Source organism: Thermobia domestica, chromosome 8, assembly GCF_964235325.1.
Source record: "Thermobia domestica chromosome 8, izTheDome1.hap1.1, whole genome shotgun sequence".
In the NCBI taxonomy this organism is placed as follows: domain Eukaryota; kingdom Metazoa; phylum Arthropoda; class Insecta; order Zygentoma; family Lepismatidae; genus Thermobia; species Thermobia domestica.
The window spans coordinates 3,025,107-3,043,097 of NC_137461.1; the positions used below are offsets into that span (position 1 = coordinate 3,025,107).

The window sequence follows — 17,991 nt, forward strand, 5'->3', positions numbered from 1 at the left end:
GGTTCAGTGTAGTGCGTGTGATTTATATATTAATTTAACTGCGGTTGTTCTTAATATAAATTATACAGAAATTTCGTGGGGTGAGTTCGGTGAATTGTTCCAATACGAAAGCAAAATGAATTTCCCAACCCCTGCAAAAAAATATAATCGTACTCTATAAGAAGAAATGGGAAAAGGTGATCCAAAATTTCAAGTACTGTATTTGCAAACTTTTAATGCTATATTTATTAATTTTGTATTCCTGAAAGCGCATAGTGCAGTGGTTTTGTCAAGATGGACATTTTTAAAAGAAAAAATACTTGAGTCTTCCATTGTACATGAAAAATATTTAAATTATTTTAATTCGTTTGTAAAATTATATTCCTTTAGCGACTTGGCAGGAGGCGTTTAGCGACTTCTAGCGACTTTAGAATACTAAACTAGCGACATTTCACACTGGCGAGTTGGCAACAATGTAAACACGCCCTGGGCGAGTGGTTCATACTCATAGGTGCGGGCGAGTATTTAATAGCATATGGAAGGAAAGTAAATTTCTATTGTGGGATATGGACTAGTAGCTTTTTTTCTCGGGCTAGTAAAAGTTTGTTGCTTATTTGCATCCCTGTATTAAGCATTGATTTAATGCCCTTGCCCGGTATAAAGAAAGAGCACGCCCTGCATGTGACTTTGTCATAATATCTTGTTTCCCAGTTAAAGACTCTCCGTAATTTTAGTGATTAAAAGAAACGCATGAATGATAATACAATAACTCATCATATTTATATGAAAGGTGACACTAACGAAAATCTATTTATGTGTTAAAATGTTTCTTTCATAAAGGGAGTGAGACGTACAATTTGAAAATTCACGTGCGTCACATTTGAACATCAGTGTTGGTACGAAGAGCTTGCGCCTTGCCTTACGTTGAGTGCAGAACTTTGTACTTGGATTGGTTTGCCGAATTACGATTGGCCGGCTAATCTCCCTCAGTGATTTTCCACTATTTGTTTGATAACAGTCGAGCGATTTTAGGAAGGAGAGGGGGTTCTGCAGTATATGAGATAGTGCTATTCACGTCTCCTCCCACTTAAAAACTCGCAATTGAAAGAAGTAACTAAGATCAGAAACATGCCGACGTTCATTCTGGAAACCAATATTCCCCAAGCAAAAGTTACACCTGATTTTCTGAAAGAAACATCCGCTCTTGTTGCGAAAAGTTTGGGGAAACCGGAAAGTGTAAGTATTGAATTCTGCAAATGGTAATTAGGAAATATGTTGAAAATGTAGAATTGTGTGATCCTTTAGTGCAAGGTTAATTTTTAGCGGCGGGGGGAGTTATCGAAAATGTGTGTATGTATGTATTGAGTTCCAGGATAGGAAATCGGAGAAATGGAATCGACTATCCGATTGTTATAGCCTAGTGCCAATTATTCATGATAGAATAAGTTGTAGGATTTTTTTTTTTTTTAATCTATCCGAAGGTAATTTTTTTAATCATCATATATGGGGCGTTTGTGCCGTAGAGTAGGTCCAAGATTTTAAGGCTTATTTTAGGTTTCATATTTCTGGACCTATTGTCCGGCACTTAACAAGGCTAATCTTCCGCAGATGGTGATCCCAGATTAGATCCACATGAGCCTGTTTTTTAACGTATCATTATTTATTTGTTATTGTTTTAGTATACCTTACCTAGAATTACTCTTTCATCTCCGTCGTTTAATCTTGACTGTTAGTCAAAAGTACTTCTTATTTCCGTGCTTTTGCTCTTCAGCATATAGGCCTACATATTCATGTGTATTGTATAACTGCGCAAAATTAGAACCTTCTAACACAGTACTCATTATTTAAAAATAACGACAACCTAGATCCTTCTCATGTTAACCAACCAGCACTATAAAAACACTACGGTACTACTGTATATAAACTTTTAGGAGAGAGAGGGGGAGTTGGGGATGGAGCCCCCTATCAAATGTGTCCCTGGGACATCATTGATTGACAACACGTATACGAAAATACGGTATTACTCTAGCAGACGGTTATACCAAATTTTTACACATTTATTGCATTTTAAGATTTCTTGCACTAAATGAGAAGCTAGTGCATAAGCAACGAACCACCTTGTGCTAGGTAGCGACTGAAAATCACGAATGCTATCTAACCGAGTCATGCAGGAGCGCAGCAGGGGGCCCGAGCGGAACGAAAGGGTACGTCCATAGGGAGAAGGAGCGTCAGCGACGGGGGGCATATGCATAAACAAGTATAATGAAGAATGCATAAAATATCCGCAATAATTTTCACCTTCAAAAACACTTAAATAATCATAAAAATTCTTAGCTTTAAAATGGCTTCACTGGTTTCCCGGGTACAAATGGCCCGCTGCGAGGAGAAATTCGTCTGTTTTGAATTTTTACTTCTTTTCAACACTTCGCACAGTTGAAATTCAACATACCATGACGTTGCAAGAACTTTATGATATGATGATCTTTATTACACAATTCTTTGTAATAAAATCGTATGTTTGCATTATATCCATCGCTAACGTCCATTGCTAACACGAACAGAACATTCCCGCCGTTTATTTGCACCTTCTTCGCATTCTTGTATTCTTCCGCTTCAGTAAATAGTTACACAGAATACGTTCACTACCATTTAAAATGTATTTCAATATGATATCCAATGACAGACATTTCTTATATTCACACTACTTCTTTTACGAAAAGGGTTTCACATCGTATTTTAACTATAAATTTTGTTTTCGGTAGAACCGTCTGTTCGAGTGGACCCGAAAATACTCCTTTTTGTATTGGGTTGCTACAGGAGGGAATACTATGTTCTTGAAATATAGAATTCTTTTAGCAGGAAAAGCACTCGTACTGCCTTAAAAGAAAAATTCGTAAGGGAGGACTTACATTGCTGCGTACAGATTGACTTATGAGGGCTGATATTACTATAGCGTGCACATATATGGCATAAAACCTAGAGTTTTGAAACTAATTAATTTTAAAACAATGCAACTTGTGCTAGGTTGCTACCAAAATAACGAATTCCACCTAACCGAGTAAGGACAGAAGCGCAAGATTCGGGCCCGAGCGGTTGCAACGGGGTACGTCTGTAAGGAGCAGGCGCGTCAGAGATGATGGGTACGGAAGTGGGGAAAACTACTATAGCATAAGACATATCCTTATGTGCATTCAAAATGTGGTAAAGCTTTGCAACACCTCTAAAATCACTTTACACTTTGTTTTGGAAACCCATCCCAAAAGGTTTTGTTTAGAAAAGTTGGATTTTATTAAATTTTGTAGGTATATTTATAGCCATATTCCTACCTAAAATACCATTTAAGCATTCGTGTTCTATTGTGTATACAATTGTTGAATACTCTTGTGGTGCAGCAGTGGCTTACCTGGCGCGGGTTATTTGATTCATACCAGCTTCTGCCAAGTGAACTTTGTGGTAGACACTGTGTCAGGGTTTGAAAAAACCCGGGTATTTTTTAAAAAACCCAACCCACCTGGGCGCATGTGGTTTTTTTTCGAAATATGTCAATCTCTTTGGGGTAAAAACGTTAAAATATGATTTACATTTTATGAGTGTCATTGTCACAACTTGTATCAACTTTCTATTCACTGCTGTTTTGAAAAAAATGCCGCCATTTTGAAATTTTATATTGGATGGCCGAAAAAATCTATACAGCAAATTTAGAAGGTCTTGTGCTTCTACCCTCAAAATATCAACTTAAAAAGTCCGAAAATTGCACCTTGTAGCATGGATACCCGCTATTTTGAAAAATGCCCGCCATTTTGAAATTTTATGCCGCTAAAATATATACAGCTAATTTAGTCTCTCGTGCTTCTACTTTGAAAATTTCAACTTGAAAGACCTAAAATTGCGCTTTGTAGCGTGGATATCAGCAGCGGCGCAAATTTGTCTTCAACATTGGGGGGACGGGTAACGATATATATATATATATGCGATGTACAAAATATTTATGAAGGCGAAAAACAATGCTGAGGAGGATTAGCCATGTCGGTCTCGGCGTCCTCCACAGGGGACATAAAATATGACGACATTATTATTGCTTGATAACTTTAAAATCCGACTGGCAACATCGAAAACTGTTTACGAGGGATGATCCAAATATAATCATTCCCTGTAAACAGTTTTCAATGTTGCCAGTCTGATTTTAAAGTTGTAAAGTAATAATAATATCGTCATATTTTATGTCCCCTGTGTGGGACTCAGGGACAACATGGGTAGGGGAGCAGAGTTGTCTTCAACATTGGGAGGCGGTCAGATTTGAGGCTTATTCTGGGAGGTATCAATTTCATCTCACTTTCCTTTGTGACAGTTGGACACAAATCATCACATTTCTTCCTAAAAGGCACATTTCCAATCGGATTATTGAGGGGGACAGTTCCAAGATTGTAAGAGATATGTTCCCATCATCCCCTGGGATTTTCGCCAGTGGATATCAGCTTTTTTTTTTTTTTAAGCGCGCCATTTTGTAATTTTACGTTGGTATGCTGCCAGAATCTAAACAGAAAATTTAGAGTTCTCTGGTTTGTATCCTGAAAATTTAAAAGACCGAAAGTTGAACACTGTGTGGTAAAGGCAGACAAACGAACAAATGTAGATCGAGTCATCCTAGGAGTCTCAGTGACGTTCGCCAAATATGAATACCAAATAGCTATATTAATTTAAAACAAAGACATAATTCATCAAAATGTCTTAAATATTTTTCAACGTAAAATAAATGGTTCTATTGTTGAAGTTCACTTTCGATGCTTTGTGCATTTAATTACGGGAATTACCCGAGCACTTGTTGCAAGACCGTTCTTTTCCGAAAATTAATTTAAAACAATTAACAAAGATAGGCCTATAATTCATATTTTATAAAGTAAATGTTTCAAAATGTCTAAAATGAAATGAAATATCCTCCAGCGTAAAATAAATAGTTTTATTGTTGAAGTATTCACTTTCGATGCTTTGTGGGTTCAATTGCGGGAATTTCCCGAACACTTCTTTCACGACGGGTTTTCCCTGAAAATGCAGCTTGCTTTACTGTACATCGAAACTTCCATTAATACTGAAGTTTGAATGCAGCACTTGAAATAGTAAGCGTTACGTAGTCTTCGGAGCTCCGAGCATTAAGCTTCTTAATTTTGACAAGATTTTTTACGTTATTGCTAGTGTTGATTCTGCAGAATGCTTATTTGAAGGGTAGCAACAAATGACTGGACTAAACTGTTGTTCTTGGAAAACCAAATTTTGCTGAATACTTTTGTTACCATCAAAGGTAAGAAATAATACTAATAGTTTTACTAATGTATTTGCATATTTACTGTTAGTACCGGCACCTATGACCTTAAACCCGTCAACGTATGAGGAATAACGTCCCTCGGGGGCGCCGAGTCAGGAAACACACTATTCATGGAAAGTATTTTCTAAAATATACAATCGCTTACTTTACTTCAAATAGGCTATAAGCATAATCCACACATTAATTTGTTCTACAATTATCTCAAGCTGAGGTGAGGGTTTTATTTATTTATTTATTTATTCAGTGCATTTAGAGCTTTATAAAGGTCTTATGTTGAATATTGTCTATCTTAACATGAAAGCATATAATTCGCCCAAAAAAAGTTTAAAATCTGATAAAAATAACTTTCTATGTGATCACCTTAGTTGTACCAATAATACACTAACAAAAAAGTCAAAAACCCAGGTGGGTTTTAAGATGGGCTTTTTCAGGTGGGTCCAACCCTGCACTGTGTGCATGAGTTTTCTTGGGGTTCTTTCGTTTCCTTCCACTTTCATCATGTCACCATTATAATCCATGTCATCATCACTGTTCCCGTTATCTACGGTTGAATAATTGAGAGACCGTAAAATCAAAAGTAATAAATCATTTTCAGTAATATCCCAGCTACTTATCTTCAAATAACTGTAAAACGATGGAAGTATTAAGTAAACTGACACATGTTCATATCGGTTCGCGGACATACGCTCACCAGAAATAATACAATTATGTTGTAACAATCTATTAATAATCAGTGAGGTTGCTACGGAGGGGATGAGCCCCCTAAAAAAAAATCTGTCGTGATGGGAAATCTCAGCATGTCAAAGGCACTAATTTTTTTCTTTCTTTTTTTTCTATACAAAGATAGGGAGTGCACACTTCACAATACATTATTTTGTAGTTTACACAGTTCACAATACATTATTTCTGTTAAATTTAGGTTAAAATACATAATTGCCGCAGCTATGTTGAAGTAGTACATAATACATATTTTCTATTAAGCAGAGTTTAAATTACATAACTGCATCAGTGCTTAGTTAATGTAGTTCAAACGTTAAAATGTGCAGTGCTTACAAGCAATGTACAGAACAAGGCACGATCAGATCCGACTCAAACTTCGCCCAGAGAACTAACTAACTAACTAACTCTGTGGCCTATGGAACCCGGAGGTTCAGTGCCGCGTTCACAAAAGCTCTCCACTGACTTCTATCCTTAGCTAATTGGATCCAGTTTCGCCCAGAGAACACATAATAGAAAAGAAGAAAAAATGCCAAATTGGTGCTGCCCCCATTCAGAAACACCGGAGATATGCTCCGCAACATAACGCACCACGCGACAATATTATATAAGGTAAACATCGCAAGATACCAGTTTATGTTGGAAACGGAAAGGATGGGCAGCACCAGGATATCAAGATATTTGATATGCTATAACACTGACTTGGCGGCCATCTTGAAAACCGCCATCTTGGATATAGCGTAAGGTATTGAAATGAGAAGTGGGGTGTATGATATATCAATGTAAGGTAAAATGCAAAAGGAAAACCAATGATGTAACCGCGAAAAACATATGCATGATGGTATGGACGGGACGAAGTGTAGAAGACTCGGGCAAAACAAACGTGTATTCGAAGGGCAGAATAATAGGGCAAGACCCCATGATAAATGGTACGCGACAAGAAACTGCAACAGTGTCTGTGCATGGAAGTGCATCCGCCTTGACAGATTATGCCTTCCGAGGATATTGGTGCCTTTCTCTGATATTGTGACTGTTTGGGACCGTCGTGAAACAGTGTAGCAAACCGTGCAAAGGAAAAGATACATTCGTAAAGAAATGTAAGCTAGAACAGGGCTGGCCTTTCCCATCTGTACGTACTTTGTTTCAGATAGTGTTGTTTAAACAAACGTGGGCCGAAATGTCTCTTGTTCACACGAAACAACAAGAAAATTGAACATGAAACGTACAAAACGGTGTCCAGGAGTGGGCTTCAATCACAGGTAGGTCGCGCTTTTGATCACCAATCCAAGATGATATGTCCTACACTCCGGAGTGAGGTGCCGAATTGGTGTTCCATAAGAAGAAGTCTTTTGTAGATTATGTAATCTCCAAACGAGTGATCGTATCGCGGGTTGCAATTGTGGTTTTCACTGTTCCAAACGGAATCCCAATATCCTCGGAAGGCATAATCTGTCAAGGCGGATGCACTTCCATGCACAGACACTGTTGCAGTTACTTGTCGCGTACCATTTATCGTGGAGTCTTGCCCTATTATTCTGCCCTTTGAATACACGTTTGTTTTGCCCGAGTCTTCTACACTTCGTCCCGTCCATACCATCATGCATATGTTTTTCGCGGTTACATCATTAGTTTTCCTTTTGCATTTTACCTTACATTGATATATCATACACCCCACTTCTCATTTCAATACCTTACGCTATATCCAAGATGGCGGCTTTCAAGATGGCCTCCAAGTCAGTGTTATAGCATATGAAATATCTTGATATCCTGGTGCTGCCCATCCTTTCCGTTTCCGACATAAACGGGTATCTTGCGAGGCAGCTCTAATTTGGCATTTTTTCTTCTTTTCTATTATATGTTCTCTGGGCGAAGTTTGAGTCGGATCTGATCGTGCCTTGTTCTGTACGGTGCTTGTTAGTAAATATAGTACGTAATACACATTTTTGTTAAACATACGTTAAAATACACAATTTTGCAACTCCAAATATTATAATATGACCAATAGCTCACTAAAAGCTTTGAACATCCCTTTTACCAGCTCTGATTTCTCTACATAGAACTAATAACTTTTGACCTAGTATTCTATGTACCCTCTTCTGACGTTTAGCAGGAAGAGTTCCTAACTGATGCTGCAGAATAATTGTTCTGTGTACAGCTTCATCCTTCCTAATATTACTCACTGTCAGAGCCTTCCAGAAGGATTGTTGACTTTCGTCAACGAAATCGGACAATATTCGATTCCAGCCTGCACTTAAATTATTTGTCCTTTCAGCCCATTCAGCGTAGCTTCATGCACCTTCCACATTTCTTTAGAAAAGAGAGGAGGGTATCTCTTGAATCTAGAAACAAAGTCCCATATTGATGTGAGAGGTAAAATGTTTTAAGGCACCACTAATGAAATACTATCATAATAAAACAAGTTTTGCAAGATTTCTGGAAAAATTTACTTTAAATAGGACAATCTTACATCTCCCGAATGTAATGGTAGAAAAGCGAGCATTTAATTCAATAATAATAAAACGTAGAACTATGTAAATTTATAATTATACATACAGATTAAACGATTATTAGCTGTTTGTAGATAATCACGAAAGAGAAATGGATCCATTTTAATAATAATAAAAAATAGAATTGTATAAATATGTAACGCTGTATATAAAATACTGTTTGTAATTAACTGTATGTAAAATTTAGTTGTAAATAAAATCATGTATCATGTTAAGTGAGCTTATGTCCACTGCCGGTGAGCTTTTGTCCGCACGCCTTACGTAAGACTGGAGGTAAGCTTGTGTCCGGAGAGCTTTTTGCCGGTGGGCTTATATCTGACACCCAAAATGAGATTTTTGCATTATATAAGGAAATCATAAGATTTGATTTGATAGCATCAACAACTTGATTTTATGTAAATAAATAAGCTCACGAAGGTGAGGTTCTCATTGGAAATTCGACATTATTATAGGTTTAGACGCATTCCTGAGTACAATTTATTGGATATGAACGGGTGTCGGACATAAGCTATGAGAACTCCCCCCCCCCCCTTCGTAGGAACCTTATTTATTTACATAAGATCAAATTGTTGATACTATCACGTCTTATGGTTTTATATAATGGAAAAATCTCATTTTAGGTACGCTAAACTTTGCTTCTAACATTCTGGAAACAAAATACGGTAGCATATGATGGATAGATTGTAGTAAATGTAATAGCTTCAACTACATTTTCTTTTACACAGTTTATATATCACTGTTCCTGATAATCCAAAGTAATAGGTATAACTTGCTTCAGATTTTTCAATTATCAACGATTACTTGAGTCGGTTGTCCTGTTGATAAATCCAGTGGGACTTTATGTAAAGGAGCTGAACAATGTGAAGGTTCTGATCAAAAATATATTAAATAGTTAGACGCATTCCTGAGTTTAATTTACTGGAAATTAACATATTAGTTAAACCTAGAAAGTATATAAGGGATAGAACTCAAGGCATACGAGATGCATATATAAGTACATACCTTAGCTATTTTTTCTAGGTAGTCTGTCTGAACCCTCATATATTTCTGGTAGCGTGGCACAAGTTTACTTATGCCTTCTGTGTAAAAGTATGTCGCCTGAGAATGCAGCCAATCCGGTAGTATGTCTTAAGCATTTCGCTGTTGTTAAAGCGCTTCGATGCAGACCACGTTTTCAAATGAAGAAAAAGAAAAAAATGGATGGGGTAAGTTCGGGGCTGTAAGGGGGATTGAATAGTTTCCGTCAAAATATTTGAATTGTCTCAACAGAACGAGCAGTTATATGTGGGCGGGCGTTGTTGTGGAACAAAGAATTCGACCATTGCATTCCCCTCCGCCGATTTTGGATGGCATGTCACAGATTATTCAGTGCTTGGAAGAACAGATGTACTGTAATTATTCGTCCTGCTTCCAAGTAGTCACACCCTTTTAGTTCCAAAACACAACTGCCATGATTTTGAAAACTGATGGAATTTGGTCCAATTCCTTCGCTTTAGGAGAACCGGAGTTCCGACATTGTATTGACTGCTTCTTCAACTTCCCAGTGGCGTACGATATCCAGGTTTCATCCCCCATTACTGTGTGAGAAAAAGAGGTCTTCCCATTCTCCATATTTTGCCATATTTTAGATATCAGTTTTATCACTCATTCGTTTTAATCTTTTCAGTATGTGGTGGTACTCGTGAAGGCAGATCAGAACATGATATGGGGTGGAACGTCGGATCCTTGTGGAGTCGCCAGCTTAATGAGTATTGGGAAACTTGGAGTCGAGGAAAATAAAAAGCATGCTGCCCTCCTCCATGACCACATTGAGAAGAAGCTTGGAATACCCAAGAACAGGTATTGACACTGCATTTAAGTACTAATGTATTTATGTAGCACTTGAATACTCAATAGAAGGTCATACTGAGATTATGTTTATACAGGGTGGTCCATTTATAATGATAGTAGTAAATATTGCAGAAATCACAAAAAGCAGAGAAACGAAATTTTGCACCGACATTACAGGGACGGAGACAACGTCCTAGGTATTTTGTATCGTCACTGGATGAACAATGTTGCCAACCCATTATAAAGTTATATTTTTTTCAAAGGCACTGCGTCAGATTATTATATATTTCAAATCAACGTGTCAAACGGAAACTTAAGATACCACATTTATTATTCAGTGTTGCAAACTAAGAATGCTAGTTTCGTAATGGTTTCGTGATCCTCAGCAAGTTGTTCATCTTGCTGAGGAATTATTTTCCACTAGATATACATGTAATCCGATATTCATAATAGTTTGACAGACTGTATCTTTGCCAGTCGTTGCAAAATATTATCACTAACATCAGCTAGGCCTAGCTAACCACAACGAAGCAGGAATATTAATTATATGCGTACGCAATTTACATTATATTTAATTTTGTGAAATCTTGATGGGTTAAAAGAAGATTGTTCATTAATTTAAATTCTGGTTGAAGATTGGTGAATTTTTTTAAATATATTATTTTGATTTTAATGACTGATGTTTTCTCGAGAATACTATTGTCCGTATGTATATACAAACTTCCGTTATTACGAATTTAAATATTTGCTATAATATCTTTGTAACTAATTTGGTATATTCTTCTGCTAGACTAGGACTGTACGGCAATATCTGTAAGCGAATGTAGTTATCCGAAATTATGTTTGATACCGTAATACCGATGTTTAAGACTCCTGGGTATTAAATAAAAAATCTTCTGTAAATTGTTTGTTTTTAGACATCAATTTCAATTTTCTGCGCCATCTCCTTTAATCTGCGATGAGTATACTGACGACATTTTTCTTTAAAAAAAAATTTAGCTTTGTTCCAAATTATTAACCACTATTCGAAACCAATTGATGTAAAAGATAAAATAGTAACGTTTATGTTTTATATTTCAGTGTAAATTCATGAATTTTGTGTACTACTTCTCTGTACGGGCGAGAGTATCTTTGCGAATTATACAATTTTTTCGTAAATTAGTGAAGAATCAGTAGCGATCATTCTACCCGAAAACACATTCAATAGCCGAAGTGAAAGTTTAACTTATATTAATTCAGTGCGTATATCCTTATTAAACAGTGTTGCCATAATTAATTACTTGGAGCTGCAATAGTGCGAAATTACATCCGATTCGTATTCTTCCAGAAGTGCAAATAATGACAGGTTAGCGCAGATATTCAGATATGTCTGAGCCAGATAAAATTTTAAAATCGATTAGCACATAATTTGGTTGAACAGGAATAACTTACCGAGAAAATACCTAGGTTATAAAGTACCATAATTTCGAATATGTTCCAAATACAGTGAAACAGTTGACTGAAAGGAATTGTTAATTTAGCAGAACAGTGATTTATAAAATTCTATTCTTACCGATTTCTTTACAAACAGAGAAGTTGCTCAAAATCGTGTATTGACATCTTAATGGAATAGTTTCTTTTTAAATATATATATTATTCTGAAATAACTACAAGAATCTGAAAAATCAAAATATAATTAATGCTAAAGAACATTTCCCTAAGAACTAAAATGCAAAATATCTATTTAACTTATATATTTCTGAATGGTGCAATTTGTGCAATATTATTAAAAATTTCATGGAAAGTTGCTGTGGCAAATAAAGCCATAAGAAAATATTTTTTTAATGTATCGATTTTTTAATTATCTGAAATTACAATTCTTATGTAAATTAATAAAAAAAACATATTACTGTTAACTTCCATGGTAGATGGAGATATTTCCGTATTAAAAGCCATTAATTTGTTTATTTTTGCAAAGTTTTATTATTATTATTATTATTATTATTATTATTATTATTATTATTATTATTATTATTATTATTATTATTATTATTGTTGTTGAATATGTTGAATTATAGATTGTAAATAAAATCCAGCTGGAAAAATATTTCTTTTGTTTCCTATAAATTGTAGATGAATGCATCCTAACAAATATGACTTTATTTTATTTATGTGTAAATTTTCAGGTTGATGTAGTGGTGTAGATTTACTGTTTGTTTTACAGAGTATCTAATAGTGAATGAACTGGCTCGTCATTATAGTAGACCTCCCTTTTATATATGACAGTAGTCAATATTCAGCTTAGACATACATTGGAAACAATGTCAACGGAACTTATAGAGCAATATCTAATTATGATATTATTACTATTTCATTTAAACATGATCTAGATATAGTCAATGCTGCACAGCACCGAGGAAGATAGAATAATCGTTGAAACAGTTACTAGTCAAAAATAGTGAAATAATTTTCTTTACAGAATTGGTTTGTGAATGTTTTCTTTCTGGGTTATTCTTTTATGCGGATAAGTTTAATACCCTTTTCTTTTTTTCTGGTACTTTTTCTCTGTTCTTCTTGTTATTTCTCTTCTTTCTTTCCTCAGTGTAACCATCCACCTCATGTCATCTTTAACCTAGAGACAGTCTTATCCAAAATACGGTTAATATATTTATTTTGGTTTCACTACTAGGTAGTTACAGTTTTGGCTACCGTTGCAATAGAGATGACGTTAGAGAAAGGGGATTACAAGCTTGTTAGAACGGTCAGTGATACACTAGCAGACGACTCATTTTGGGGATTGTATGGTACAATTTGTACCATAGGGGTGTTTCATGGTACATTGCGTTATAACTCTTCTATTTGGGCTTTTTCGTCCGGGTTTTTTGTTTTTGAAGTCCAGAGGCATTACAGAAGACGTTACGTATGGATTCACACCTTCCTGTGTCCAGACATAGGAGGTGATAACGTCATAATTTTACAATATATATTTTCTCTTATGAAGCCTATGTTCATTATATTTTGACGGGCTTATTTTTGCACGTAGAAGATTGAAATTTTGCACAAACGTTCAGTCCACCGAGTAGTATTTACCAGATTTTTTTTCAGGTTTCTGCGTTAAAACAGGGGGGATCCAGAGGGACAAAGGGTTGAAAAAAGAGATATTTTTACCCCAAAAATCCATTTTTTCGGGATTTTCCTGCCTTAGATACATGATGGAGACATGTGAATGGTACTGCCTGAAAGGCAGTTCTATTCTGAAGAGAATGATTGGCGGATTATAGTCCTAGGGTAAATAGAGATGTTTCAGGAAATTTTTTACCTGAGATCATGGTGTTTTGCGGTAATTTGGGGCATTGTGGGGATTCTTGATAAAATTTCTCCCGCCCTTAGTATTCAAGATAGAAACTTGAAATTTACACATTCAGTCTACCAAGTACTATTTATCACATTTTGTTTGAGATCTCTACGTTCACAGAGGGGCCCAAAGTAAAAAAAAAAAAAAAAAAAAAAAATCCAGCCAATTTCTCTCAATTTCTAACGGGTCGTTAAAGATATATACGGTCTCGCATTGTCAGCGTGGTATATGGCACCCTTTTTATTGACCAGTTCCGGTCGTTTCGTTTGGATTGCTAGGTACAGTCGCGCTAATTGTCGACAGAACAGGTCTGAGTCTATCGGTCTGCCTGGTGGCAGCAGATCGTGATGCACGATGCCGATACAGTTCTACCAATCACACAGCATAATCTTCTTGGACGTCAGTGTGTGAGCTTTGCCACAAACTATGAGCTTCTTATCCCTTCGGTCACATTTTTTTTCTCACATTGTTTTACGTTATTCACTTTTCATCACTCGTAATCGAAGACTTCAGAAATAGCTTGCGTTCGTTTCGTTTCAGTAGAAACTCGATCAAGTAAATTGAGTTGGATTGGATTTTGCGTCTTTATCAACAGTGAGGGTATATGAATCGTGGACCTACATTTTAACGTGGGATCCGAACCACATGAGTTCCCACCGAGAATTGAACCCGGTTCTCTCACGCCAAAGGCACGTACACTGTCCCTAGGTAGGAGGGAGCTGTGGATCGAGTAAATGTTCTTGAGTCAGATCACGTGGCACGCAAACCTCGAACCTTGTTTTTTTTTTTTTTTTTTTTTTTTTTTTTTTTTTTGTAGCCTGCTTTGTCCAAATGATTTACACTTTGGTGATGGACGTTAGGTCCTTGGGGATGTCATGACTGCTTACATGCCGGTTGTGCTTGACTTATACCGGAATATCATTCACTTTTGTTGTGATTGGTGGCCCACTGCGGGGAGCATTCTGGACATCGATATTTCCAGAATGAAAGCAACTGATTTATCTTTTGATAACACATCTTGCCCATAAAGAGCACAAATTTCTTCGAGTTTGCGCAGCGTTTGCACCTTTATAGAAATAAAATTAAACTGTTAACACTTTTTGCATATCTGCTAACTTCAACTGTTAGTGTCAAATGACATTAGCCCTGAACTACATCGATTCATATGCCTCAGATTCAGGATACTAACGTCACGTCGTGCGCAAAACTTTCAATACTGGTTTGACTACCTCATAATAAAGGAACACAACTGAAATTAAATATAAGCGATTTTGCCGTTTAATGGTTCCGGGTTTTCGAGAATGCGTATAAAACTGAGATTGATTAAGCCTCCTTATAGATAGATGGTTGGATGAGACTGTCCTTGGTTCTGCTCAGTGGTAAAGCGTTCACCTCTGGTGCTTGGGGTCCTTGGTTCGATTCCAGCTCGCGCCAAGTGAATTTTGCTGTGAACAAACAACGTGTGCGTGGGTTTTCTCCCACTTTCTTCATTCCACCATTTCCTTTATTTTTTTATCACAGTCTCCTTTAGCCTAGCCGGCATAATCATGGGACGTAAGATTTTATTTTTTTTCCCTCTATCCTTGGTTCTGTGCTAGGATTATATGTGATTCGGATCTGAAGTTAAATAGCAGGTCCGCTTTCCATATAATTTTGTCGATAAAAAAGAAATATTAAAACGTCAAAACAAAGAAAATTAAGCAAGATTTATCTGTCACACGATTCATCCTGGCTGTTTGTCAATATACATTTTTACGATCTGTAGATGATCGAAAATGGTTCGCTGTGAATTTCATTTATTTTGTTTTAAATATTGTAGTTTTATTTTTAAGGATTTAAGTATGAATATATAATGCTTTTATTTATATGAAATGTATGTTTGTTTCAGGTTATATATCACATTCACCGATGCACCTGCATCTACTGTGGGTTACAATGGAACGACTTTCCACGAAATATTTGGAGGAAAATAAACGATTCCACTACAGACATTGAACCTTCTGGAATACATGTAAAACCTGTGTGTGGACTAGCAATGATTTTTTGACAAAATTTATCAGGTGCTCATGTAGCACATCATCTACGTTATAGGGAAATCAAAGTGTCATAGAGTAATCTGTAAAGTTGTTAACTCTCAAATGAAATAGGTTGATTTGGCTCATCACTTTGCTGAGAGTTGTTGTTTGTAATTTTTTATTTTCATTTTCTTTTCTACCAAAAGAATCAAATTGTTGTGATACTTCACTGTTAATAGGTGCTTCAATGGTTCCAACATGTTTAACATTCCTAGTAATGCTTTTAAAATGTGAATAAAGCTCTATTCGAAAAATTGATTCGAATGAACGCCTAACATTTTAAAAGAATGATTCAAGTAACTAATAAATGCTCCTAATCCATTCTGCAACCTAATGAAAACATGGTGTAGTCTTCATCTGTGCGATACAATATTAACTCGCGAACAATATATAAATAATGGCTTCAATTTTAGAAAATGTAAAAAATTAATAATAATAATGAAAGGAACATGTTCATTTACCAAATGAATTGTAAAAAAAAAAAAAAAAAAAAAAAAAAAAAAAAAAAAAAAAAATCAGTCTACTGTATTTCAAAAGAAGTGATACACAAAAGTTTAGGTGTAATAATAGACACTGTAGAACATGCATGCTTCCAATTTCCATTCTGTGATCAAAGTTCAAGTAATTGTGTGAATTTGCAAATAAAAATAGCATATATTTTCGCACAATGTAGTTTCCTTCATATCTACTTGTAGTTTATTATTGATCATTGTCTATATTAAAAAGTACGTACGTCGTTGCATAAACATGAGTCCATCTTTTGATCCAGTTGTGTGCCAAGCAAGCCTAGGTCAATCAGGATTGCTATTACACAACTTCTTAACCCTTTAAGGTTTCATGGTAAATTTTATTACCATAGCGTAGTGTTGTCTTTGACTGATTATTTAGGTTCTATAACAGGTATTTAAGCCGGTTTTTTATTCATCAAGTCAAGCATGGACCCAAGAACACTCCAGATGCGTTTTGGAACCGGGTGGTCAACTAGGCGGTGCCAAGTGCGGGTGGAGAGGCGTTTTTTCTTAAAGCAAATTTCAAAAAATATTCACGACCTCAGTTTTCAAGATATCAGATTGAAATTTTGCGTACGGATTGTGTGTATCCTTGAGTATTTCTCAATTTATTTTGAGATCCCTACGTGAACCCGGGCCCGGCCCCGAGGGTCGCAACTATTCCGAGGGGATGATTTTTTCAGAAAAAATCCAGTTTATCTCGAATTTTCCGGTTCAGGTGTATGATACGGACATATGACTGGTACCATTGGAAAGGGCGCGTTATACTCAAGAAAATGGCGTTTGAACCATGACCCTAGGTCAAATAGTAATGATGCAGTAAAATTTTAGAAATGGGTCACCTTCAGATTTTCAAAAAAAATTCTGTCTTTTGTTTTCAAGATATCAGATTGAAATTTTGCACACGCATTGTGGAGATACCTAGGTATTTTCAAGTCACTACGTGAATCCAGACCCGGGCCAGAAGGGCGCAAAAATTTTGATTATTTTCGAAAAATCCCGATTTTCTCGTTTCTGGTGTATAATACGGACAAGCGAGTGGTACCGTTGGAAAGGATGCTCTACTCTGAACAAAACGAGGTATGAACCATGATCCTACTATAAATAATATGGAAGCAATAGCTGTTTGAAAGTCTTAAAATTTACCTAAAAAGTGGAAATCCCAAAAGAGCTAAGACACTTTTATATTTGCTTTCCAATTTTTTGGCGTAAGTAAAGGTTCCTAAAAATTCGATAAGACCTCGCGCGTATTTCCCAATAACATCTATTAATTCCATTTGAGAACGTGGAATTGAATTATTTGGGTTAAATTTTAATTTTTGAAGATAGAGTAATATTCAGAGACACGCAACTATTCAAGGACAGAATTGAAAAAATAAGCTGCAAGAATACAGCACCCTATTTACCAACATAGCTGTAATACAATAGATTTGTAACGTATGCATTTTAATGCACTAATTCTTCTCTAAAAGAGCGAATATTATGTCCCGTATGGTGCGTCGTGCAGTTTTGTTTACTATTTTCTTGTGAAAAGTATAGAATAGTAAGTTGGAGAATTGCGTCCAAGCACTTGGCGGTATGAGGAAGGGGTGACGCAGAACTAGTCGTAAACTGCATTGAACATCACATGCTGTAGTCCAGGCCGGTAGCCAACCCAAAAATGTAGGAAGGGGGGCATATTATAGTTCATTTGCAAGCCTACCATGAAAATGTTAGGGGG

General features: G+C 36.1%; 1 protein-coding gene across 1 annotated transcript; it reads left to right on the forward strand.

The window, feature by feature from the left end:
• Positions 1–501: 501 nt before the first annotated feature.
• Positions 502–16,430, forward strand: LOC145692649 (macrophage migration inhibitory factor homolog). The gene is made up of 3 exons (XM_081768002.1): positions 502–1,215; positions 10,190–10,362; positions 15,576–16,430. The coding sequence occupies exons 1-3, from the start codon at positions 1,108–1,110 to the stop codon at positions 15,658–15,660; spliced, it is 366 nt and encodes a 121-aa protein (XP_081624128.1). The 5' UTR covers positions 502–1,107; the 3' UTR covers positions 15,661–16,430.
• The last annotated feature ends 1,561 nt before the right edge of the window (positions 16,431–17,991 follow it).

What these genes read in the sequence shown, in the direction of transcription:
- LOC145692649 (XM_081768002.1), top strand. Translation starts at nt 1,108, where the DNA reads ATGCCGACGTTCATTCTGGAAACCAATATTCCCCAAGCAAAAGTTACA. An exon ending in GTTTGGGGAAACCGGAAAGT is followed by an intron (nt 1,216 to 10,189) that starts GTAAGTATTGAA and finishes TAATCTTTTCAG; the next exon opens with TATGTGGTGGTACTCGTGAA. An exon ending in CTTGGAATACCCAAGAACAG is followed by an intron (nt 10,363 to 15,575) that starts GTATTGACACTG and finishes TGTTTGTTTCAG; the next exon opens with GTTATATATCACATTCACCG.